The sequence below is a fragment of the Temnothorax curvispinosus genome, unplaced genomic scaffold (genome assembly GCF_003070985.1).
Source record: "Temnothorax curvispinosus isolate PA1 unplaced genomic scaffold, ASM307098v1 QBEX01013985.1, whole genome shotgun sequence".
Lineage (NCBI taxonomy): Eukaryota > Metazoa > Arthropoda > Insecta > Hymenoptera > Formicidae > Temnothorax > Temnothorax curvispinosus.
In genome coordinates, this window is record NW_020223765.1 from 405419 (window position 1) to 432091 (window position 26673).

General features: G+C 40.6%; 3 protein-coding genes across 4 annotated transcripts in view; 1 reads left to right on the plus strand and 2 right to left on the minus strand.

The window, feature by feature from the left end:
• LOC112464150 (neural cell adhesion molecule 2-like) overlaps positions 1–16609 on the plus strand; it is a 196609-nt gene extending 180000 nt beyond the window's left edge. The window contains exons 7-14 of the mRNA XM_025030988.1: positions 3703–3847; positions 3997–4127; positions 5089–5248; positions 6774–7067; positions 9679–9987; positions 11467–11793; positions 12208–12398; positions 12699–16609. Coding sequence (XP_024886756.1) covers positions 3703–3847; positions 3997–4127; positions 5089–5248; positions 6774–7067; positions 9679–9987; positions 11467–11793; positions 12208–12398; positions 12699–12977 — 1836 coding nt within the window. The 3' untranslated portion in view covers positions 12978–16609. The remainder of the gene's footprint in view (positions 1–3702; positions 3848–3996; positions 4128–5088; positions 5249–6773; positions 7068–9678; positions 9988–11466; positions 11794–12207; positions 12399–12698) is intronic.
• A 762-nt stretch (positions 16610–17371) lies between these two features.
• LOC112464148 lies at positions 17372–18581 on the minus strand. The gene is made up of 3 exons (XM_025030980.1): positions 18080–18581; positions 17720–17857; positions 17372–17658 (listed from the first exon to the last, which is right to left on the minus strand). The coding sequence occupies exons 1-3, from the start codon at positions 18176–18178 to the stop codon at positions 17476–17478; spliced, it is 420 nt and encodes a 139-aa protein (XP_024886748.1). The 5' UTR covers positions 18179–18581; the 3' UTR covers positions 17372–17475.
• A 245-nt stretch (positions 18582–18826) lies between these two features.
• Positions 18827–22691, minus strand: LOC112464153 (nucleoporin SEH1). Of its 2 annotated transcripts, XM_025030993.1 has the most exons (6): positions 22464–22691; positions 22115–22271; positions 21759–22020; positions 21366–21599; positions 20997–21284; positions 18827–19993 (listed from the first exon to the last, which is right to left on the minus strand). In XM_025030993.1, the coding sequence occupies exons 1-6, from the start codon at positions 22572–22574 to the stop codon at positions 19828–19830; spliced, it is 1218 nt and encodes a 405-aa protein (XP_024886761.1). In that variant the 5' UTR covers positions 22575–22691; the 3' UTR covers positions 18827–19827. The 2 variants fall into 2 exon arrangements, with proteins under 2 accessions (XP_024886761.1, XP_024886762.1); XM_025030994.1 differs by lacking the exon at positions 18827–19993 and having other exon boundaries at positions 20208–21284.
• Between the last annotated feature and the right edge of the window lie 3982 nt (positions 22692–26673).

A 26673-nucleotide genomic window follows, 5' to 3' on the forward strand; every position in this document is an offset into this window, starting at 1 on the left:
ATTTCATTCCGAACGCGCGGAAATAAATTTCGATTTAACGTAAATCGAACGCTCTAACCGGGTCGCGGCGTTTCTGTCGCGAGAAACGGATGAAGGTATTTCGTATACAGAGCAAACAAACGTCAATGGAAACGCGGATTAGCGAACGAAATGAAAGAATGTACTTTCGAATAAATTGACCCGTTGTCGGGCGAAATCGAGCATCGGTCGCTGTTTATTCTACTTCGATTTCCCCGCGCGCCAAACCCCCGATAAAACACACCGCGCATGCTGGGTGGGTGCGCGCGCGAGGAAATGCGGCGCACACGAACGACGACGCGCAAACAACGCGACGCGCGTCGTATCCGCCGCGTTTTGATCCGCACTTAAGACGACGACGTAAATATTTGCCGGGGTAACGGCGGATTAAGGGCGACGACGAGGGGCGAAGAACTTCCGCGCGAGCCGTGCGCGGGGAAAGAGAAAATATTGTTTCAAAGTCGATACTCGCGCTGCTGGGCGACGCGACACTGGAGATTGTTTCGCTGCTTACGCAAGAAAGTTAAACACGGAAACGGCGACGCGGCGTGGCGGGCCGAAGGGGAGGAAAATAGGACGGCGAGAGAAACCGGTGTGTAATCCACGGTGGAATGTCGACCGAGTACCGAGGAGAGAGAGGCCCGTTCCTCTTCTTACTTTTCCCGTAATCACGCAGCTCCCCGCTCCGTCCCGCACGCGGCGATTACGCGACCGCGCGCGCAAAAATAGCGCTACCGTACCGGAGCGGGATACAAACAACACCCTCGTAAACGAGGGGTTTTCGCGCCGCGCGCAAGTATTTTTCCCCGCGTATCGTATCGTGGAATTGCAGCAATTATGTTAATCGATTCGACCTCCCCGCGGGATGCGCGGCCGGAAATATATTTTTAATGGATGGCGCATCTCATTTTGTAATTATCTTTGCGCGGGCCACCGCGTGAAACGGCGCGCAGCTCTCCGCCGCCATCGGAACGAAATTAGAGCGCGAGTCCCCTGCCGTTGATTTATTCCCCCGGCAAGACGCGAAATTTATTATTCGCGCGCGCGCTCTCTCTTTCTCTCTCTCTCTGCGATTATTTTTTAATCGCGCGACAGAATCGCGGGGGATACCCCTTTATCTCATTACGAACATTCATCCCACTCCCTCACGCGAGATTGAAGGCTCGGTTATGTGTCCACTTTTTTTCCAACGCGATGGCAAAGTTGAAAAACCGCGCACGGAATATTTTGAGATTTTATGAAATATTTTGCGTGATATTTCGTTCAGAGATATGAGTAATGTGGACGATGCATTTTTCTGACTACCCCGCGCTATAATTCCCGTTTTATGCGAAGAGCGTAATCCCTAAACTCGGTTCATTGGGCTGAGCGAGCGTTTGCCCGAGCACGAATGTTTAATTCACGAAACGTAAAGCAGAGTTATTACGGGGCGCTTCATAATCCATGAACTTGATTTTTCATAAGCTGCGAAACTTTTAAATAGCATAAAATTGTGAATTACGCTTGATTTCGGTATGACGGTAACGATATGTTGGTAAAAATATAAAATATGAGAGGTGCGGAAATAAAGCTTTTGAATTTTTCGTGATTTACGGCAAAGTTTAAAAAAATCTTGGTCACGGTGTCAGTCTAAATTATCTGGATTTTTTTATTAAATATATTCTATACAATTAATTTATCGACATGTTAAATTAGCAAAGAGCAATATATATTTTGCTACATAATTTTATCTGGAAATAATAGCCGTTCAACAAAATAGTTTTCACTATTAAAAAAGGTAATAGAAGAAAAATATAAATTTCGCATTTTTCCCCCTTTGTAAGAACTCTGTGCGTAAAATGTGGGTATAAAAGATGAGAAAGTTTTAGGCAAACACATGTTAGATGAAAAACAAAGGGAAATCAGAGCGGGGTGTGCAAGAGCGATAAATTGTATCGCAGAACAAAAGTTGATTTTTTCAAGATTAATTCCTAGTTTTCGTGATATATTGACTACGCCTTTGATACCCGGAACTACTTAAAAAAACATTTGCTCGGACAACAAAGAGCAAACAATTCTCATGAATGTTTCGACGTCGTACATTGATCGATTGTTATAAAACTGAAACACACGTTCACCCTCATGTTTTGCTCGGTTTGTTCTCCAATCAAAATTGATGGGGAAAAAAAAGTTCGCTTTCCGTCATTAATACGCGTTATTTAATCGTTTCCGGCACTGCTGTCAAACGACGGGTCACTATTTACGGAACGTTAAACGTTAAACAAATAACTCATTTACGAAAAAGGCGGCTTTGCCAGGTTTTCATCCACTTTCACGTGTGTGCTCGCAAATCCCTCCGATTGTACGGATAGTAAGAGATAAATTTCGGCGATCGTATATCGACACGAGGGAGAGCGGTTAACCGGCCACTCGACGTACCGTACCGGGCGTATCCATTAAGGCATCGATTCGCCTTAATTACAAGCGCGAATTCGCGGAATCACCCCGCGACGCTCTGATTTAAATTATTCGACGCCTAACGACCCTTTTACCAGGGGCTCGTAACCGTGGTAACAATAATTCTCGCGCCACCCTCGCAATGAGACACACTTGCGCGCGGCCGTATTACCGCCGGGATACACGTGCGCAAGAGAGAACCTTATTTTATGGTCACTATAAGGAGCTGTACGAGCCGTGGTCGAGCTTGCAAATTACATTGAGTGCGCGGTCCGACGTGTAAATCGAATCGGAAGTCCTTCTCGGGCGCGCGGCTTTCCACGTAGATGCACGTCTGATTATTCTTAAGTGTCTACTACTTGAATGAGTTTCGTAAAACGAATCGTCTATTAACGATTTTTAATCGAACGTGATTATATCTGTAAATATCATAAATATTCTTTGCCTATTATTTAAAAAAAATCCTCGTTCTTTCTTTAAGAATAAAATAAAATTTGAAAAAAGTTAAATAATATAGCTCTTATAGAATATATAATGCGCTTCGTATTAAGTAATTACTTGACGGAAAATTAGAAACCTTATTAAAAGAAAATTAGAATTTGCTTGGTGAACGAGCTGTAAATATATATTTTTTTAAAAATGATTTCTTAGTAATAAAATTGAGAGATAAAGCGATACAAAATTATATTACCGATACACATCATCATCCGTTGCTACTTTAGAAGTTTCATCATGCGTAAGATAAAGTTTCTTAGCCACTGACAGATGCGTTTTTAATATATTAGATAAAAGAGACAGCCAAGTGTGTGTGATATAAACAACCTAAAATAAGAAAGCGTGGGATCGCTTATTTCACGCTTGAGCACTTCTTCACGTACCTAAGTCGCGGAAATTAATCAGGCACACACGTATATTGAATAATTCAATGAAACTTTGTAATGACGGTTCGGGGCCCCTCAATAAAATAAAGGCTTACTTCTTTATTGTTAGAAAATAGACCGATCCCCTCGGGGAGGGTAACGAGAGATTGATCGGGAATTTCGACTATAGCTAGCGCCGACCCTCCAGGTCGGGTGATAGATTCGCTTTTAATATACGGGGGCGCTGAAACGTCGGCGCCGTCGGTGACAGCGCGCGGGTGGGTAGGCGAACGATCGTTTCGATGAGGAAAAAGAGAATAAATGTGACGAGTTGTCGGCGGGGGTGGACGGCGGGGAACCGGTGAACGTTATCATAATGTTGTTACAGACCTCCGCCGATGGGAACACGACCACCAGCGTTTTATCTTTCATGGCGACGAAAGCAGACGCAGGCAGACACTTGTCGTGTCAAGCTGAAAATCGAATCATGGGAACCGCGCCGATAGAGGACGGCTGGGTACTCCAGATACAATGTAAGCTCATAAACGGCGACGGCCCCGAATCCGGCTGCGTTGCGTTCCCTTCCTGCCTGGGGCGCGCGCCCGACGCTCTCTTTCCTTATTTATTCAGACGCCGGGAATCCGGTCGATTTTGACGGTTTATCGAAGGTCGTGATTCGCAGACACGCCGGAGACGCAGATCCAGCTCGGCACGTCGCTGAATCCGAACACCATACGCGAGGGCACGGATGTCTACTTCGACTGTCTCATACAGGCCGAGCCGACGGTGTACAAGGTGGAATGGCGGCATCAGGTGAGCGAGAGCTCACAGATCTTATTCAGGATAAAACCATGAACGTTGTTTTACAACGATTTCTCAACGACGAGAATTCCCGAATTTCATGCGTTCACGGATATTCAATAATTTATCAAATCATTACAAACCCAATTATATTGAAACAAAACATGACAAATTACAGGCAAGTAAATTGCACGATAAAAAAACAAGTTGATTCTCTCTCAGATATTTTCAAGAAATAAATTTTACAGAGAGCATCGGCAGCGTAAAACTTGAAATTACAAAAAAATTATTCAGCGAGATGTATTTAGAAGTTCTAGCCTTGATGAATCAACTTTACGTTAACAGTCCAATTACCGCATCTACAGCATTCGCGCGCGAAGTAGAATTTATCATAATTACACCGGGGTTTCTCGGTACATCGAAAAATATTTTCCAGAGAAGATTTTCTGGAAGAAAAAAAAATCCAGGATATTTTTTCCGTGGACCGTTCCCCGGGAATATTATCTCGCGAAAATTCCCCCGTTCCTCTCGCGCTGCGTATCATTAATCAATCTCGCAAGATGCGTAACAATGTTCTTCACGAGTAATTCGTCCGTATCCCTCGCGCTCGGAAAGTTCTAAAACCCCGGGTGTCGTAAACAGATTGGTCTCTCGCCGGCTAACAAGCTCGATTATGCCTGTGCTCACTCGCGCACCACGCGAGAGCATCGACTTACGTTAAGACCAAATACAAACTTCGCCGCTCGAAGCATCAAACTTTTATAATAACTTCCCGTCACCCCTGCAACGCGATGAAGCACCCGCTCTCTCGCCTCTGACGAGTGAGATTGTGTAGCTGCGATTCATTTACGTTCGTGTGTGTATCTACACACACTCACACACACACATACGTGGAAAAATAATCCTCGTGCCCAGCATAGCATAGGAGGTTCAATCCAACGACGAGAGGCGCCAATTACCGTGTTTCTTTCAGGGCAGGGCACTCCATCACAACATCACGCAGGGTATCATAATCAGCAACCAGAGCCTGGTGTTGCAGGGAGTTGATCGCAAAAGCGCCGGCAATTACACGTGCGTGGGATACAACACCGAGGGTGATGGCGAGAGCTCGCCCTTTTATCTGAACGTGATGTGTACGTTTTTATTCTTACATCCGCAGCACACTAGTAGTAGAATACTGAACAGGACCAGAACATCTCACATAGCGAAGAAGGATTTATTTGTGCGCATCAGAGCGTATAAATTTAGAATTCTTTCAGGCCTGATTTATTATTTAATAATTTTTCTTCTGAATCAATCCATGCCGCAATGCTTTCGGTAATTAAACGAAATGAAACATTATTCACAGGTATTTCAATATATAGTTAATGCCTATTGCTTTTAGTTTGTTATTCGGATTATTACAGTCCTAAGTACAGTGCTAAATCCTCTCGATGCAGCTAAGTAATAATTTGGCTTATTTATCATATTTCAACGTATAATGAAACACATAGATGTTAATGCTTATCGATTTTAATCTGTTACTTGGATTATTAGAGTTCTAAATACAATACTAAGCCCTGTCGATGCAGCAAATGATAGTTTATTCATCGCGGTAAGAATACGAATGGTAACGAGACGACGCGACGGTACGAAGACCGTAACGAAACCATATATTCGTTCGATCGGCTTTAATTAATAAATGGATTATAATGAGCCAAGATTCGGTACTGCCATAAATTCCCACTGTAAAATTTTAATTCCTGGCTTATACACGTATATATTTATACGTCCCTCGCGAATTGCGTGCACAATATTATCAGGACACCCAGCTGTTTATCCGTTTGCGCGCAGATTATCAGACGCGATATCGAAATATTTCGCATCGCAATAGTTTTGTTAATCAATATTTGAATTTATTCGAAAGACCCGAGTCAGCTATGAAACGCAAAGCGTATTACCGTGAAGCTCGTGCATATTTAATATAGAAATCCACAGTTAAAAATTACAGTAAGCGTATTATTAATGGTAAAATACTGTGGCCCAGGTATAAAAGAAAATAATAATAGAATGAAGCGGATTTGGAAAATGTCTAATTTAATTAATTATAAAATTATGTTTAATGCCGAAAATTAAACTGTCCGAACAATTATTTAAAAAGGTAACGTTGAAATAGATTTTAAGGTGAATTTTTAAGTTCTGATTTTACTTTAGCTATTTTATTATTATTGTAGATCATTTAGCATTAAAATTAAACTTTATTCACTTAAATAGACGACAGAGACTTTTCACATCTAAAAAATTTACAAGTGTGATTCAAAAATACAATTTGTGGCTGAATCATTGAGATAGGAAGAAGCCAAAAACTTTAAAATATTGCTTCTAGAAAACAAGAAATATTTAACCTAAAGAAAGCTTTCAATAATAATTGGAACTAAAATAACGAGGATACTTGTGCCATTGAAACTAAAATAACAGAATATTTGTCCTGTTTATGACTAATCAAATTATTATTAATAGATCTTTACGAGAGATTTGAAATAGATCGCGAAATATCGGTAAATCATTTCTCGCGCATTTAATGATGGCATGAGAAATTGACATGTCACACAAGACGAAGATATCCTGTCCTCGCGCTCCAATTACTTATCGACACCGTTCGACTTTTGTGCCCCGCAGTCGCCCCTACGTGCAAGCCGAACCAGACGAAGGTCCACGGCGTGGCGAAACAGGAGAAGGCGAATATATCCTGCCAAGTGGATGCAAATCCGCCGGAAGTGCAATTCAAGTGGACCTTCAATAACTCCGCCGAGAGTATCGACGTTGCGGCCGGCCATATCGCGCGGGCTGGCACATCCTCCATCGTCTCATACACCCCAATGACGGAATTAGATTACGGCACGTTACTCTGCTGGGCTAGCAATCACATCGGGCAACAACAAGTGCCCTGTGTATATCACATTATACCGGCGGGTAAGAGATCCTCTTGCATTTGTATCTGTACTCGCGATATTTCGCGAAAATGCTAGGCGACGTTGGCTTCTCGTTGGCAGCGTGAATTTTCGATCTAGATGACTGATCATCGCGACGAGTTTGCGTGACGTGACGTAACAAAATTATTATGCAAAGTACAAAGAAATTTAAAAAAAAAATCGATACGTAATATTTCTCGCACTAACTCAATTGAATCCTTCTTTAATTTATGATTGCCCTTGGCGAGAGCTAGAATGAATAGATATAGGAAATGGAAAGAAATTTCTTTTCAGAGGGAAGAATAGAGCCAGCGATGATAATTTCAAGAGCCTCTTCCTACACTTCGCGTATTAAAAATTTATGCTTGTTCAAAATGAATTTCCATCCGCCTGCATCTAGTTCGCCTGAAAATTTTGTAAATTGGTAAAATTAACAATAAAGCTAGTGGTTTTCACCCGTGGGACTTGAATCTTTCGGGAATTGCAACTTTATGCTAATTTAGGATTCAGATTTTGTTCCTAGTTTCCAAAGTCTCACATTTACGTAATTGAATAACTAATTCGAATCTTAGTACGAAATTGGAAAGACGCGGTGTGTGTGCCGTTTTAATAAAATCATTCAATTACGTTGAAACTTTGAAGGCTTGTCGTAATTAGTCCCAATTGGTATTGTTACCAATAATAACAACATGAATACGTGATAATGAAGTCGCGGTTTATTTCCAAATATCAAAAGTCTTTGAAATGTAGATAAAAACCTAAGGAATACTGTTATTATACATTGTATAGTTCTCTTCCTTTACATTCGCGGTAGCACAAAAAGGATCTCTCTTTTATTTGTTAAACAAATCATTACGATGAACAAACCTGATACTGTTGCTTTTTATTCAAATTCTTAAAAAACCTTATATAAGCCGAGTGAATTCATTTGTAGCATTGGCATCCTTGTTATTCCCATGTCCGTGTTTCCGCCGCGTATCGATGCTCGAGTTACCAATTAATTGCGATTCGCGAATCATGCTATCGAATTGCTCTACAAAGAAAACGCGCGTACGCGTATACAAGGTTGCGCACATTCCGGGTAAAAAAAGAAAACAGAGCTCTCGCCTGCTCTCGCCTCTCTCGTACGGCCGCAAAAAAAAAGCGAATCCGACGTCGGGCGAGTAAAAAGGGGACATCGCGAGAAAGAGAGAGAGAGATGGTAGCAGGTGTCCGGTGCGCTATGATTTTTCAGTAACCATAAACGCGAGAACAACTCAGCATATTCCCGCTTATTTCCTTTTCTTTATCTCCCTCACCCTCGCGTCCCTCCGCCAACGCAATCTGCCGTTATCGTTTCGTTTGCGCCCTTTTAGCCGGCTTTTACGAGCCGCGAAGTGTACCGTCGACTAATGCCTTTACGGAAAAAAGCCAGACAGCCGTATATACAAACACATATATATATATCTTTACAGCCGACTCGGTTACAAGTGGCTTGTATGCGCCAACTCACCGTGCACCGGATTTACAGGGCAACTATCACGCCCTGATTCGCGAATCTACCGCACGCGAGACGATATGTTGCATAACGCCTTCCCCTTTCGCGCCGTCTGTATGAGACTATACATCATTTCGGCGCGAGAGAAAGAACTGGGCATTGAAAGTTGGAGTAAACTGCAGAAACTGCTGACGCTGAAGAGTTATCGCTCTACTTATGTAATTAGTTTCGCTTAAAATTCAGCGCACTTTAATATAGCGTAAAAAGTAGAAATAAACAAACTTCGGGAACTACGGAGAAGTTATTGCGCAATTTTTTTCTGCATTTTGTATTTTTTTTTTCATTTATATAATTTTTCGACTCTGACCGGTACTTATGGGGCTTCCGAGTTCCATGGTTTGAGAAAGAGAGAGGAAAAAAGAGTTATTCTATTTTTCTAAACTATCGAAGAACGTAGCTTTCATATTGATTAACCAGTTTTAATAGAAGACGACGAGCCAATTTTTTGCGAAATATAGAATTGAAGAGTGGACGGAAAAAATTGCTATACCTTTTTGATTTAATCTGAACGCAAAATTGTTTATAATCTTAAGAGGCTTTTTCCTATTGCTGGTATGCGAAATGAAAATATTTCGGTGTTATATCATCGTTAATTCATTTATTCCTACAATTCGCCTGGCCAATATCGACTGGAAACAAGCAAATATTTTCATCTGAATCTGTCAAAGCTTGGAACAATATTGTTTTAACAGATATTAAATTTAAAACATTAAAAGAGATTCACAAAATGTTCCGAGTTATTTTCGAAACAAAAAAATTGATATAAAGCGTCAAAATCGTGGATATCCAAAATTTTGTTTCGCTCAATGTAATTCGATTTCGTGGCTTTTTAATTTTGACGATCGTTTTTCATCTGTCGTTTCTCTTTTGCCGTCCGTCTTACCTCTCCTAATTATCTCGGCGCGCAAAGGTACATCGATTATCGAAAGGGCGCGCTTGGAGAACTTGAAAGTTACTCCCCCGCGCGCGATATTATCGCTGCCTCGTGGGCCATTACGAGCTGTTACGAGCGCGCGAAAATGATCCCGTGCACGCGGCGCATTTTAAAAACGCAGGCAAACCTTATCCGTGACAGGCCGACCAGACATGGTTCACAATTGCACGACCTCGAACACGTCGACCAACTCGTTTTCCGTGCGGTGCACGGAGGGCTTCAACGGCGGCCTGCCGCAGTCCTTTCTGCTGGAGGTGCGCGAGAGCAACAGCCAGGAGTTGCGTGTCAATCTGACGTCGCCCGTGCCGCGCTTCAACGTCACTCACTTGGAGTCCGGCGCCCTTTATCAGGCCTGCATTTACGCCTACAACGACAAGGGCCGCAGCGAGGCGATGGTGGTGCAGGCCGGCACTCTGAGGCTGCCGGAAAAACAGCTGACGTCCGAGTCGGGTGAGAGAGTCAGAGAGAGAGAAAGAGAGAATTCTCCCAATTCTTTTCCGGATCTCTCCGAGATCCGGCAATCGCGCTATATTTTCACGCTGATATTTTCCCCGCGCTAAAAATCGAATATTCGACGGAAAAAAACACGTGCGTAGATACATAGTGCGATGTAAGTTCCATTGCGTACAGCGTTGGATATTAAAAAGTAAATTGATACACTCGTTCGATATATTTGAAAAATTCCTGCTAGACTCGCTGAAACGTTAATAACTCCAAAGCTTTCAATATCTTCCGAACAAGCTTCGGCATTCGATTTGCTTGAAAGTTCTGAGGAAGTATTGACTCGAAAGCATCACATCATTTTACGTGGTGGTATCCTACACGAGTGGTTTTCAAGCCTTTTTGCTTGCAACGCAGAATTCTTTTATCGTGGAGAGATCGCGCGACTGTATCATACATTTTTTGGAAGAAATTTACATGACGAGAAACAAAGTCCATTTCTGGGAAATGAAATTATAGAATTCAATTAATTTCTAATCAAATTAATACGATCATGGACGAAGTATCGTTCAATAACGTTGTGGACTATTGAAAACATAAATCATCACAATTTTAATCCTTATGATATGATTTCTTTTAATCTCCTCGAAATTTTTGACGTGTTTCTCTCTTTTCATAGTGCAATGTCCATGTGCGTCCGATGTTATGCGAAACGTTAATTCCAAAAGACAACGCGAGATTTAGGTAATTACGGAAAAATTTCACGTTCGATGAGGCAGAGCGCGGCTCTTCGCTCGCGCTGCCAATTGGCCGAATTGATGAAAAGCTATCGACTCAATATTAATTCGTCGAGCGAGCCGCGTAAAAAGCTCCCGGCGCTTTTATAACCCGTCGGGAAAAATCGGGTCAGGAATTGGCGATTTAATACCATCGGACAATTTTCCCGTTGTTTGCCTGATGCGATTGTTATCGTAATTTTTAATTCGTCCACCGCCGGGGTGGTCCGCGAATCGCTTTATATATCTCTATTAAACTAAAATGCGCTCCGCGCTCTAGTATTTGGGGCATTGCTCGTTGCATTTCGACGGGATATGCAAACAAGTCAAGCGTGACACCTGTGTCACGCACCTTTTATATTTTCATGAAAACCATTGCCCATTTACGTTATTAACATTTCGTGTAGCATCAAGCTGTTATATTGTATCACGTAATTCGTTAAAAATCCGCGATGCCCGCACGTCCAAACTTTAAAGTGCTTAAAAGCGTTTTCATTAAAGAGAATGTCATTTGTGTCGAAGTGCGGGATTGAAAGCTGTTTGAAATAGTTACATAATAATACCATCTAGACTGAACGACATAATAATACGACCTCTATTAATTAAAATGATTACGTGATAATGTAATTATCTCAATTAGATGGTCCCGTGCTCTCGATATATATCTATCGATCACTTCTGGTTCTCAATTCTTCGACTGGGCGTTTTGCAGAACGGCCGAGGCAGCATGACAATCTAACACCGATGCTGAGCGTGACGATCGGCGTTGTGATGGCCCTCATTATCGTCGCGATCATAGTGATGGTCGTCTTACGGGTTCAGCACACGCACGTGGAGGAGCAGAACAAGTCGCAGATGGAGGATCACGCGAAGCAGACGAAAGCCGTTCCCATACAAAGGGAGCTACGATTCCGGGAGGGATGCAGCTTGCTCGCGGACGAGAAGCATCCCAGCAGCCCGTTCAGAAAGCTGGAAACCAGCGGCGATCTCAGCGAAAGCGACGAGAAGAATCCTGACATTATTCCGCAGCAGATCACTGGTTTGTATCTTTGCGATTCCTGTGTATTAAGTTTGGAAAAGTTACGAAAAGTGAAATAAAAATCATGTCTAGATGACAAATTTAAAAGAAATATAATAGAATTAACAAAAATCAAAAATACATAATTTTGTCTTTTTAAACACAATTATATTTTCTGGAAAAACTCATAAATTAAAACGTCGATATACGATATAGTAAATTAAAGGAGCATGCAGGTGCGAGAGAGTTGTATAAATTACAAACAAAGTATCTAAAAGCAATCTTTAAGATTGAAAGAAAATCTCGCCGATGGAGCTCTTCCGCACGTTTTACGCGGTTGTTTCGGAAATTCCCTCGTTCGTGTTTACACCCTCATAAAACTTTCCGCGGCGAAATTTTTGGTGGTTGTAAAACTATCGTGAAATTTTCGCGCAGGTGACGAGCCGTCGGAATACTTGAGAAAGAGACGTCTGGTATCAACGATCGAGACGTCACCGTCGAGGAGCCTTCTAGAGCACTCGACGGTGACTTCCATCAGCGGACACAGCAGTTACGTCGGCTACTGCACGATCCGTAACGGCATGCCGCTGCACGAGTTCTCCAACTTGTCAACAAAGCACAAAAGCGTAAGTTCTATTGGGAATTCGATAATGTAAATGTCGTGCAATGCAAATGTCCCGTAGATATTTAACGAAATAACAGAGTAAGCTTACATTGACAACAATCGATGAGAGTAACGTATTGAAAGGATCGATTGCACAATTCAGGCTTAGATTGAATAATTAAATTGAATATCAATAATACAGCGTGAAACGTTTTTCGTAATAACGAAAATATCCTTCGATTATCTCTTTTGAATAATTTTGACTTTATATATGATTCAATTCGTCGATAGATATACGGAAATTATGAGTGACACGTTTCAGTTTCAGCCGATGGTGAGCGATGTCTACGAGAGCGGCGTTTGCACCCTGCCCAGGCAACACTGGCCCAGCCAGAGCGTTCAATCGATGTCGATGACAATGAGTCCACCGATGTTGTACGCCGGTCTGGGCGTCGTCGCCAGAACTTGTCCGAGCGGCACGCTCCAGACGAAGGATTGCGAGACACGAGTGTCCGGCCAATGCTGTCCAGCGGTTCAGACGCAGAAGGACGCGACGATAGGCACGCCGGTGGTGATGGCCAAGAGGGAGAGCTCCGTGTGACCCTACACCCGACACGGGGCCTGCACCTGCAGCGTGAGCGAGCTGCTGTGAATCACGCCGTTGTCAATCGCGAGATAGCCGCGGATCCCGGACTACACGAGCGTCCAGGAAACGTTTAGGAGATATCCACAGATCGCGCGAAGATTAGAACGTCTTTCAGGAAGACTGAACGAAACTTTAATTAAAACTCCGAAAGACGTTTGGACAATTATAGTTATCTAGATCTGAGGATTGAGATCTCCTTTGGACGATTCGTGGGGGGATAATTCCCTTTGCCAAACTGGAACGTCCCTCTCGACGCCTGTGTTGTCCGAGACGCTTCGAGCGTGCGAGCCGGTTCGAGTTCGACAGGTTTACGTTTCCACTCCACGACAAACGTCACGATTTGCATCTCTCTGTTGAATCAAGTGCCCTTTTTACACTGAAGAACGAACATCCCGACCGGCTGCTCTGCCGGCTTCTCTCAATCTCGTGCGTAGCCTCGTGACCGAGCCCCGGTGGAACCGCAACCGGGCATCTCGTATGGTAGAGAGTGAGTTTACGAAAATGTGCGTGCGCGAGCTCGCGGACTCGCCCGCACATACTCCTGTACATACCTCGAGACACGGAAGATATTTTGTACGAGTCGCGTATATTAACGATTTATTCCCACTTTTACTATGAACACAACACTGTACAATTTGTCTAGTCGATGTAAGTATAAATATGTATATGCGTTAAAGTCGTCGGGGAGAGGCGCCAGACCAGAATAACGTACACTGAGGGGGATGATCATCACCGTCGCGTCACGCTCGCGCCGCGCGCGCGCGCGGCGTAATTATTTATAACGTTGACAACGCGTAAACGCGAAATGCCGGGACTCTCGCGGGTACGGGAGAGAGAACGGGAGGCGAAGTTGTCAGAGACATATCGTTTGTATCTCCATCCGCGGGAATCGAGTGCGAAACGAGGCGTACGAAGAGCGGCGGAGTAATGAAACGAAAGACGGAGAAAGAGAAAAGAGGAATAGATGAAGAATAAAAATGAAAAGAATCCCCGTCGCGCTTTCATCTCAGTCTGCAGGATTCTGGATTTCACCGTAATATTAAGTATCTCTTGTACAATGTATAAAGTAACGACTTCCTTCGAAGTAAATGTACCGAGTATGATGAACGTTGTTTTTTCAAAGTCTTGAATCTTTACTCTATATAATAGGGAGAGGACGCCCCCGATTTACGCCCTAAAAAAAAAAGTGTGGTACAGTAATCGCGCGATAGCACTTCTAACTTACTGCCTGTTTCGACGCTTGTGAATCTCGATGATACTTCATTCGGCAGAGGTTTCCAGCCTCTCTGTATCATATAGCTTTAAAAAATGAGAAAAAAGAAGAAGAGAAACAAAGGTTCGTCGAAGGGCGCCCTCGTCATATCCTCCGTACGATACAGGGATAATCTCGTTGATTAGAGCGGCCCGAGTCGCGTCTCCGGGTCGCTAATCCGTGAAGGTGAGATGAAAATTGACCATGTAGCCTTCCCTTTGATATCGAGCAGTCGATTACTGGGCGATGCATTTCAGCTGTATTACGTATTATGTGAGACGCGCGTTAAAAGTCTCTCCTTTTCGCGCGAAGTGATAATACCCGCATTTTGCTTCGAACCGCAATCTGTACAGATTGATTTTTCGCGTATAGGATTACGCTCCGAACACGCGACGATCCTGCTGCGACTGCAAGGACTCACGTGAGGATTAGAATGCACTTTATACGGCGTGAGAAAAAGAGAGATATGTCTTTCGATGTTCCCATATTATACCTAAATAAGATCGACGTGTATCTAATCGTTCTAGAACTCGATAACGTAATTGTAATTAATTTGCCAATGAAATGATTGTATATGTTTTATTTTCTGGCGTTACAGCGCATTCCACGCTCGCTGAAGCAACGGTATCGATCTACTTCAGAAAACTAGAACAGGAATTCGAGACAAAGCTCTTTCAGGCGTGCAGAGAGCGCGGAAGTTAACTTTATTTTCGTTGGAAAATCGCGTTGCTCCTCTCACGTTTTAATTATTAAGCGTTGAATGAGTTTCCGTATCTCTGTAAGCGAATTTTTATCTTCGAGCGGAGTCGCGATTTCTGTCTCTTTCGACGCGGCGACGCCGAAAGTTTTCGTCGAAGCAGCACGGTATTTGTCCAACCAGATCGCAAGTTCGCGCAAATTGACCATAAAGGGAATGTAGGTTGTGACTGTTTGCAGTCGCGTCGTCGTTGCAGTCTGTTATACGTGCTTGCAAATGAATATGCAGAGGAGACGGTCCCACACACGAACGAAGCGCACGCGTCCGCGTTTCCGTTCGCCGAAGGAAACGACGAAGATAATATCGAGGACATCTAGCGAATTATTCGATGTGTAAGGAACGTAGAGAACGGCGGAGTCGAAGGTTTTACGAGCCGTAAAAAGCTATCGCGAAGAATTTCTAGGGCGAACACGTTGTTTCCTCGATCGCGCTTAGACGTTACGTTAATACGTCGCTCCCCGTGAAGATCTATTAACATTTAAAAGAAAAATGAGATAAATCGTTGATTATTATTATTACTGCCATTAATGGAATTGATGTCGGAACATTGTGAGTGTATGTTGTCGAAGAGAATTTTTAGTAATCGTTGAAACACAGCCGATCCGCGCGTTTCTCCTCCCCCTACCCCGTCCCCCTTGTTATAACTTTTGCACACATAGAGATTGTAGCCGTATGCAATATAAAAGGACGTTGCAACAAAGAGATTCTACGATCCGACAACGGGGAAATGTCACGGAAATGAAAGAAACGTACAATAAAACCTGGATTCAAACTGCCAAAGTTTTCTATACTTTGTTCGTACACACGTGTGATCACTATATACGCGCACTATACTACGAGAAACGTGTGAACTTTTTAATAATAAATAGTAACGGATTTTTTTTGCTAATGAGACACGATCATTTTGAGAATATATTTATTAATTCCATTTTGTCCGCATCGAATTCAAGGAAAGATCAAAGGGAAAATAAGTAATCGGTTTTTCGTATATCTTGCTGGCGAACAATTGATTTTCAGGGCACAGTCTACTTTTCGCTGTTCGGGTGATTCGAAACCTCTCGACGGCCATCGAACACGTCGCGAGGCATGATGTCGTAAGGCGGTGGCCAGACATTGTTATCTGCAAAAATGACAAATTAAACGGTCATCATCGTCAACCAGCACTAGAAGATAAATGTGAGTGTCGAGATCGAATCGCGCGTGAATCGTGCAGTTGATCTTCAGCGAAAACATGATATTTCGACGTCGGTTGTACTCGTTTCAATGTATAATTCAAGTGTCGATCGAAAACACGACCTGCCAAGGGAATATCGTTTTTCTCTAATTTTTTTTTTTTTCAAAGGTAAGAGTGCGTCGCTGCACCGTTTTGTATGCATCACTGCTTGTATATCGTAATAAATGAGACCGGATATCTGACCAGCCGCCGCTTGCGCGAGACATTGAAATTTGTATATGTACTTTATAGTTTAGGACTATCTCCGACACACCACCACCACCACACACGAGTCTCATGTACCCCATACCAGAACGTTTTTTTGATATTGTAAATATTCTGAAATAAATAATCGTTTTTATTCACGCGGCACGCATTATTGTGCCCCCCCCCCCCCCCCGGCGGTGATCTTCGCGCGGATCAACGACGATTCAATCGGTTTGCATATTGAATGTCAATATGAGCCATTTATTTCTTTCTAAAACTTGAGGTATTAAAACCCATGCACAGCCACAAATCTGTCGGAAACAGATGCTGCGAAGTGTCTGCTAATTTATCGGCAGAATGCCAATAGAATATAATAAAATATGTATATGGCAAAGAATTGATTGACAGAAACCGAGCCAAATCTGCCATTTCGTAATTAATCAAATGGAGAATATGTCGTTCATTGCTAATTTATTATTCCATTTAAATAATTACGAAATGGCAGCTCCCACTCATTTCAGACTCCGACAGAATATGCGCTTAGGTTGACGCCACCTCGGCGTGGTGATCTGCTGGAATCCGCTGACAAACTGCTGACACGGTACAGCTAATGTTTTGCTTACTGACAATGAAGTGTACATGTAATTCTCTTACCATCCCAGAACGCGCTTGGCGACGCGTCGGAATACATTCGCAAATGCTCCTCGACGGTGCTGAGCCCGGGCACGTTCACGTTCAGGAGAAACTCGAGGACCGTGCTCTCCGGGAGATACCGAGCCGCTTTGTCTCCCAAGTTTCGTAGCGCGTCTTGAGCGTCGATCGACTGTAAAATCGAATGAAACCAGCGTCACGAGGGTAGAAACGGAGGAAATTCTTAGCTTTATACATTCGGTATCTCGGAGAGAGAGAGATTCAGAGAGAATCTCTTCCTCCCTCCCCGCGAATTCAACAATTCTTTGAAGCCTCATCAAACCTCTCGACCCGTGCGCGCACGGAGAGCGTGGCTTGCCTTACGTATCTCCCTTTAGATCTCTGCAAAATTGCGAACCTTTTCACGCACCGCGTTTGCAATATACTCGCATAGCGTGTACACCTTTATTAGACAGTTTGAGACTTGCTTTAGAATTTCGTCCAACGTGCGGGCGTCTAACGTCCCTATTAAGGTCGGCGGCATCGTATAGACGTGGCACCACCCCGGGAAGAATCTCTGCAAGTGCAATATACTATGTATGCGTTGTTTTTTTATTTTATTTTTTTTATGCAGATACACGCGCGCCACATATCAGGCCACCGACCTGATGAACGTGATGATACGAAGGCAGGGGAATTGCTTTTCCGAATTTACATTCATCGTCGTCCGCGGCGTACATAAGCTCGTAGTGCTTATAAATGATATCTTCCCACGCCTATCAAGAGAATAAATCTCCGCCTTATTTCCATTTCTCGCTTCAGGAAACAAATAACGACGAGAGTAGGATGGATCGCAAAAATTAATGAGAATCACGAAAGAAAAATTGTACAATTCAAAGATTGGCAATTCAAATAGGCAATAATTTATTTTTACATTTCTGTGGTGTATATATAATCAATAATGTTACATAATATGCAGATAAAACATTCAAGTGTACCTCTAACACGTGTATGTAATACGTCGGGTAAACAAGAAACAGTCCAGTGATGGGCATGCTATTATAATCCACGCGTAAATTCCTAATAATATTTTCCATTTTCTACGAAATAGGATAAATTATACAAAAGGTATACTGTATACTTTTCAATTACGATTTGTGTAATCAGAATTGGTATCAATCGTTTTCATAAAGGTATTGTTTCTGCACAACAGAAACATTAATTATCTCTGATATTTGCTCGCTATTTTCGTTGAATATTACTGCGAATTAATTTAATGTCCTTTAGAATGTAACAGCTAGATCGTTCGGAGATTATTTCAGTCGCGCTATGACAAAACTCTAAAATACGACACATATAATTTACGATGGCACTCACCGTTCGCAAAACTTCATGAGTTCCGCGATATTCCCCGAAGTAAACGACTCGCGTAACGTAAGTTTTCTAAAAGAGAATACGCGACGTGTATTTCAAGAAAGAATTGTATAAGCTTTACTAGCGCTTCTTCACTGAGAAAAAAATGTCGTTAATTTGACTAAACTCGTTTAGTTGTAGTGATTTGTTTAATGCAAATATTAATATATTTAAATCAAATATACGTGAGTAATATTAAGAAATTCTGAATTTATTTCAATATAATATTTTTTGAATTAACAAATGTTTGCTTGACAGCCCGTGACCGCTGCATTTAGTTAAATCAAATAATATTTCTTTGAATCAACGATTTTTTTTTCTCAGTGTTGGTATTATTGCAGTTTAATTTTTAATATTACGAATCGTCACATAATGTTTCTTATACACACGAACCTTTTATATCACACCGTTTCAGTATCACTTTCGTTAAAAGTTTTTAATTATAAATGTATGTTTTAAACAGTCAAATAGTACAACTTACGTAACCAGCAGCGCGAAGATTATATTGTATCACATCTAAAACGCTTTTTCTCACCGGTTCGGTTAATGACGCCATTAGCTCACAACGTATTTTTACTCACTAAGTAATACGCGTTAATTATGTGATAGCCTACTGTCAACTTCGTAAATTCGTCTTTCGCAGTAAAAGCAAAGAAAATCTGCGTAATTTCTTTGTAGTTTTTATATGATTTCGACATGCATTGTAAAAAACATTGGTAGAAGAAACAATCTGAATGCATTCAAAGAATACCTTTTTCCATCCAACCTGAATGCTTACTTTGAAGCTACCTTCGTTTGCTGCAAGTTTTATATACGTAGTGAATAAAAATACGACATATATATACGTTGGCGTCATGAATATTTTAATAGAAAAATATGCGCCAAAGATTGAGCTGCTCCGCATCGTGAATAAATGAGAACGAATTAAAAAGTAAAAGCGAAGAAGATAAATCAGTGATGCACTCGGATAAAGGACGATCTCGATATATATGCATCAAATAAAATGGCCAAATAATTCTTTTTTTAATGAGATTCTCTAAAAATATATTTATCAGAAATTTCTACATTAGTGATAGATTGATATCGCAGACCAGAGATTCATGTAATCTAATTAATTTATATAATCAATCGACACATTGTAGTAAAAAGATCGCTATGAAAAAATCAAATAGTGACAGAATTGTGCAATAAACGATTGCAATTTTGCATTTTAATTCCGCACGAAATATCCGACTACGCGTTATCACAATCGGGTTTAAAATTAACATTCATTATTGCGCTTATTCTAAATATAATACTAAATCATATTGCTAGATCACAAACAGTTCCAAAATTATTTCTTTGCTATAATCGGCAGCAACGGCGGCGTCGGCTCGCTAGGATTACCCAGCCACACGGATTTACTAAAGCGTCCCTTTATAACGGGCGCTTGCCACTTGTTACTGCAGACGACGGTAGCGGTCGGCTTCTCCGCCGTGACCGTGGCTATGCTTACAGTCCTGAAATAGTAACAAAGATTATTTTATTTTTATATAATGAAAAAAATCACGCACTGATAACGCGGATCAAGTCCTCCGGTTTAACGAATTGAATTAAAACGAGATAATGAAACAAGAATGTTTCCATTGCGAGCACTCCTCAGGAAAAAAACTACTATTGTGGTAAAGAATTTTCACACTTTGACAGAACAAGGGAGGAGAAAATGAAAAAATATTCGTGACATAGAAATAGCATTTATTAATGAAAAATGTGTTACAAATCTTCTTGAACGCCATTCATGTTATAGTAAATTTACGAAAAAATAATTTCTCAAAATTTGAATACGTATTGTGAGGATTTCTTCGCGCGGAGCCTGCTATAATAATACATACTCGTTCTATTCATATCCTCCACCCATATCCTTGAAAATTGTTTATACACTTTATATTATATACAAATTGCTTTGTGTAATCAACGTTGCAACATTAAACAATTTTAATTAACAATAATGTGAGATAATCGAGATGAGTTTGTCTCTAAATAAAAAAGAGGATAATTCTAATGAAATATAAAATTACAATAAAAGTGCAAGTGATGGTATAGTAATATTTAGGCCTGTCCGTTTTCGCTGCACTTCTAAACTAGTGCAATAAGTTAGAATGAAAGAAAATATATTTGTTTCATTTAACTTATTGCACTAGTTCAGAAGTGCAGCGAAAACGAACAGGCCTTTTATCACAGTATATAAACATATGACTGTTTTAGAGAACAAACCCAACAATAATGGTGCGATAGTAATATATACATTATAAAGACGAAATAAAACAATAAGGATGGATGGAGAACATAGGTGAATCACAATTTTCGTGATAACAATTGTACGCTTCGTATTTTTCTATCTGGTAGAAACTGGCACGTCAATAAACACAAAATAATTCACGATTGTCTATTCTAGAAATTGCTTAGGTCCTCTAATGCCAAGGTACTTGACTTGGATGACTGATGGTACCCAGTTTGTAGTACCTGGTGGTAGACGGCTGTTGAGCTGGTGTAGACGAACTCGGCGGAGTCGCTACAACGGGCGTCTCAGCACCCTGAGCTGGAATTCCGTCTCCCTTAAGGACAGAGATGCATTTCCAATGGTTAATGAAATTGTCTTTCCACAATCGGACGCAGCCGTCGTCGCCGGAACTCGCTAAAATCGTTCCCATGCAGTTCCAGCTGACGCGCCAGACCGTGCAGTAATGATCGTCGAACTGCGCAACTACATTCGTTTCGAAATGCGAAGACACACCTGTCTGCGTACTCTCCCTGAAAGACAAATAGCATACGTTTTTACCTTCCAACTTGCCAATATAATTTTTTATGCGGTCTCGAAGAACTTGTACTTACTCCGTCGGCTTCAAAGTGACTATCCGTACGTCTTTCGTAGCTATGGCCAGGGTGTGGAAATTTCTGCCTAGGTTAGGAGCAAACGCAATGTCGTAAACGGCATCCGTAATGCTCGACAATGTCTCGGCCTTCACCCAACGCCTGCTATTCTCAGAATATTCGTAAATAAAGATTTTTGCCCCAAGCGTAGGATTCGGATCGTCGCTGCCGACTGCTATCATAGGCGGATGTAATCTAAAAATATATTTTTGTCACATGTTAATACAAACACATTCAAATATTGAATTTTGTCTTATTCATTGGGTAGGCAGTCATGTAATAATTATTATTTCATTTTTTTTTTATACCAATAAAATAAAAAAGAATGAAAGAAGACAGGAGTACATTTTTTACCTTGAGAGAGATGGATTCCACGTAAGACAGCTACACGAAAGTTTGCAGTTGATGTCGTGTTGTAACGTCCACTGACTCAAATTCATGATGTCTGGCGCCTCGTATATCCGAATGAATCCATCTGCGCTGCAAGTAGCCAATAGAAGGCCCAATGTCTTTGGTGCAAACTTAACATCCGTGACCGAGGTACGTGAGTCAACTAAGTTTGTTCTTTTAATCCAATGCTTGCTGCCACGTGCTTCTGGCCCAGAGCCTTCGCCAACTGTCGAGAAAGAGAAGAGACGTAGAGAATAGTAGAATGTGCTGTCATCGAATTCAAAAATACAGAAAAATTAAAAATGATCCCTCCGTCGTACCAATCTCCTCCCAAACGGCAGCGGTGCGATCGAATGAACATGTGGCGAGAACCTGACCAAATTCCGGGTGCGCCCAAGTGACCTTCCATACCGATCCGCTGTGGGCTTTCCAGGAAGCAGTTAAGTGCCAGTTTCCATGCTCGTCCTCATCCCAAACCTGTAATATTTTATTATATTGTCGTATTATATTTCATCAGCAAGTATATACATCAATAGAATTCTCGTAGAAAATTAATTCTGTATTATATGTATCTAATATCCGTGTATTTAGCGACGATCGAGCGCGTGGGTAAGCAAACTTGAGGAGGAAACAACTGAATTGAACATCCCATGCGTCTCTTCAACGTACCTTTACAAATTGATCACTGGAGCACGTAGCCATTCGTTCCCCATAGTAGTCGTAGGCGATATCGTGTATGAGATCCTTGTGTTCCGCGTTAATGCTGTGCGCCTCGTACATCGCGAATCGTAATAAACGTCAAGTGGTATATATACTCGCGTGAGAGATTGTTTACTAAAAACAGCGCGCGCCACGCGCTGAAGGTTATGACACAGCGTGCTCCGTATCGGCGATCGGCGCCAGTGTTGCTGGAAGAAAATGAGGGACGCACTCATGATGTAAGAAGAGGACAGGTGTAGCATTGCGCAAAATGGCGGCCGAAGAATACGACAGCCAATCAATTTTTGGTCCGGAACACATCGCGCCACATTCAATTGTAGCATAATTAAGTCAAGGTCCGTGACAAGAATGCAAACACAATTAAAAAATTTGTAATTATAATACGAAAACTCATAAATTAATAATGCGGAAACGTTATAATGCGGAAGGTATTGTTATTGTGTAGTCTATAATGTAAATTAGAATATACAATTATTTTTGTATTTTTTTAATCGAAAAATCAAACATTGCGTCTAGTCATAAGTATTATAGCATTACATATAAACTTGTAAGAATAAACGTTTTCCAACTATTAAAATATTTTTACATCATTCAATATTTTGTATGTACCTACATTGCTTTAATTTCTTTGAATTAAGTATCTAAAAGCAACTTTCGAAATTCTTACAACTAATAAATATAACTTCGAAATTATATTGTCGATCACTTAATTCCTTGAAAAATTATGATGTAGAAATATTATAGATGCTTTCTCGGAATCGCAATTCTTGGAATTTTAGATAGTGCATCCTCTTCATCGATTCTTAGATTTTAAATAGCGCATAATCTTCTGCAGCAATTTTTGTTCTCCTGATACTTTGTCTATATTAAAGATTGTTAATTTTAGCGATATTTGTAAAAATTGAAACCACAACTTGCAATAGTTAATTTATCTCGTTTACAATAATTATGCTTAACTTTAATTATAATGTTACTCTTGATGTAAATATAATAAGAAAAATAAAATTGAAGTATTTTACAGAAACAATGAATTATTACTTATTCTACCTTTCTCTTCTTTCTTTCTTCCAAAAAGTCTTTTGGATCCCATATTAAAAATTCTTTATGTTGATAAATCAAGAAATCAAGAAAAGTGAGAGAATTCACTAGAGTATCTACGATTTTATTGGTCAAAATCTAATAAATTTGTTCACTTTTCGCCTCGCATTTACACCTCGTTTACAAGTGTTTATTCCAGTATGGTTGTGGATACAAACCCTCGAATTAAAGTCTGGCCATAAGACAGCCAGTTTTGTCAAAAACGAGAGAAACAAAAAGAGAAAGAGATAGAAAAGAGACAAAGAAGGAGATAGAAAGAAAGAGAAAGCGATAGTGAATGTACTGAATGTGTATTCTCTCTCGTAAGATTTTGACAAATTTGCCTTATGGCCCGACTCTTAATTATAAGGTCTCTAGTTATGGAGGATTTATCGGTCAAACGCCGGACGCGGTGTGAATCTTCCATTATCGCTAGATAATGGGATCGACTTTAGCGCGTTTCCGGAATCTCGCATGGGATAGGATAGCCGATATAGCGCGCCGCATCTCTTGCGGAACGCATGAACGATAATGAGCGCGTTCAGCAGACACAACTGTTGAGTGTCGTCTTATCAACACTCTGCGTTGATTGGTTGGGTCTAAAAGTAAGAGCCAATCACGTTCGATTGCTACTGAGCGGTTTGTTCTGGTGAACGCGCCCAATATAACACCATGGGCCATACAATATATTACATATAATATCTAAAAAAATCAATTTGATAAATTTGATGTTATATGGCCTGGCGCCTGTCAGCACCGACAGAATTATTGGTACATGAGCAAAGACACGTGGATAGTAGCCTCTGCGATCATTTCAAACTTGTCTCAAATATAACACTACATTCGCAATGTACAATTAATTTAAAAAATGCTGAGATTTAATTGCCACGCACAATACAGAGCACTATGAATCAAATCAAAGAGTATGGCGTAAATTAAAGAATGCTTTAAGAGTTTAAGAATATTATGCATATTTCGTCACGGAATTATGATAAAAATATTTTTTTGTTCTGCTCTTCCTCTTCCCGTTCTGCGAGGAAATTAGCTATATATAGCTTTATAACGTAAAATATTTATACTGAAATTATATTTCATATATCGCCTTATATTAATTGGATATTATGAAAGAATTGGAATTTTTATTTAAACTTGATAGGAAAAGTTATAGAACTTTCAATTTTCGTAAAAAAGAAATAGGTAAACCTTCTCTCTTCTCTTTAATTAAATTTAACGAGAATATTAAACATCGGCGAATCACTGTTCTTGTACATTATAATTGATTATATTAAATATTACGTATATTAAAAGACTGCCCCTTTAGGGCACTTAGCGTTGCGAAGCTACGCAAAAGTCATGCGTTAAGGCGGTTTCGGATAACACTTTGACCCGTTCGTACGGTGTCCGTTATCCGAGACTCGCTCTCGCGCAATTGCAGCTGCAAACGTATTCCTCGACCACCCCGGCTGATCGCCAGCGAGAATGCGATCAAGTGTATCGCGATAATGACCGGACATTTTCGCTGATCTCGCCTCAGTAATAGCGCCGTGCGAGCCATCATTATCGCATAGCTAGAGTGATTATCAGGTGATCCTCAGGTATACCTCAGGTAACGCGACTGGTTATTATTACATTTATTAGTATAATAATATATAGAAAAAGAAATTTAATTAAATTTGCTACAATTTTAATTGAATTCGCTAGTTTTCTATCGTTTCTTATAACATTCTTGTGCTTCGAAGATAAGCATAAGATCGGAGGTGTAAAGTACAGAAGGTATTTCATAATGCTCTTTATATATCTTCGATCTTACTACTTCTATTCGTTTTGTATTAAAATAATGTAGTTGACTTCTCGGAAGAAGTTGATACGAAGCATTGTCAAGAGAGTAACACGCATTAAAAAATTCAATCAATCGTTGTCTCTGTCAAATTTGCGCGAAATTTATAACATGAATTGTCACAGATATAGCTTTTTATTTTGTTAATTTTGTATATCTCGAGCTTGTAGAAACAAATGCGTAAAAATTAAAAAAGCGCCAATTAATCAAACGTAAATAAAATAAATCTTTGCGACAATGCAGAATTCTTTCGAGTATCAATCGTGAAGAATGACTTGCGCGTCAAGTCCTGTTACCTACACCTCTTTATCGCATTTCCGGACCATATTATGTCTAGGGTTTGCATACGGTGTAAATAAATACTTCATATCGTGGAGTGTCATCAGGAACTTCAGTCAGTCGTCTTGTGTGTGAGATACTTCGCGCCTTCGAGTCAGTGCCGAGATCGAGTCGTGAATTGTCGGACGTTTCTTTGTTAAAAAAAAAAGAGAACGAAAAATGTAAAAACGAAAATTGAGTGACGATCGGTTAACCAGAACTGTCGTAATTACGAAAACCTTGCACAAAACATAATCGTGCAAGATTAGAGAGTCGTGCGAAATCAACGAAAGTGATGTAATGTGTTAGAAAATATCGAAAAAAAAATCATTTTATTTTATTTTATATACACGTATAAGATAATTATTAGAGCGAGTGTGATATTAAAATATCTTCTAATGGTGAATATTCTGAGAGATCAGAAATAATAAATATAGCAAAGCTCACATACACGTCAAATAAAAAATAAATATATATATTGATAGAATTATTAAATAAAAAATTAGAAATATTAATTATTCTTTAAATGATATGCAATTATATATTATATATTAATATTATTCTTGAAAAAGGGATGGCTATATGAGAGTCAGACGCAGTTATCTGTGCGTGAGTGATCAAATCACTGATTTATTCCATGTGTACACATTCGACGAACGTTTCGGCTCGGGATTGAGCCATCTTCAGCGAAAAAAATAAATAACATATATTTTATAATTAAAAGTAATAACTGTCAAGTATGCTATGAAAATAAATACGCTGCGTCACATTTGCCCAAATATACAATCGCTAATTGACCCGGCTATTTGTGAAGCACGTATTCCCTAGAAGAGATCTTCGTAAATAAAATGGCGATCAGTTTACATTCTTAGATTTGGGATTAAATGTACAACTCGGCGGTGATACAGCATCCTCTTTTGCGCGCTG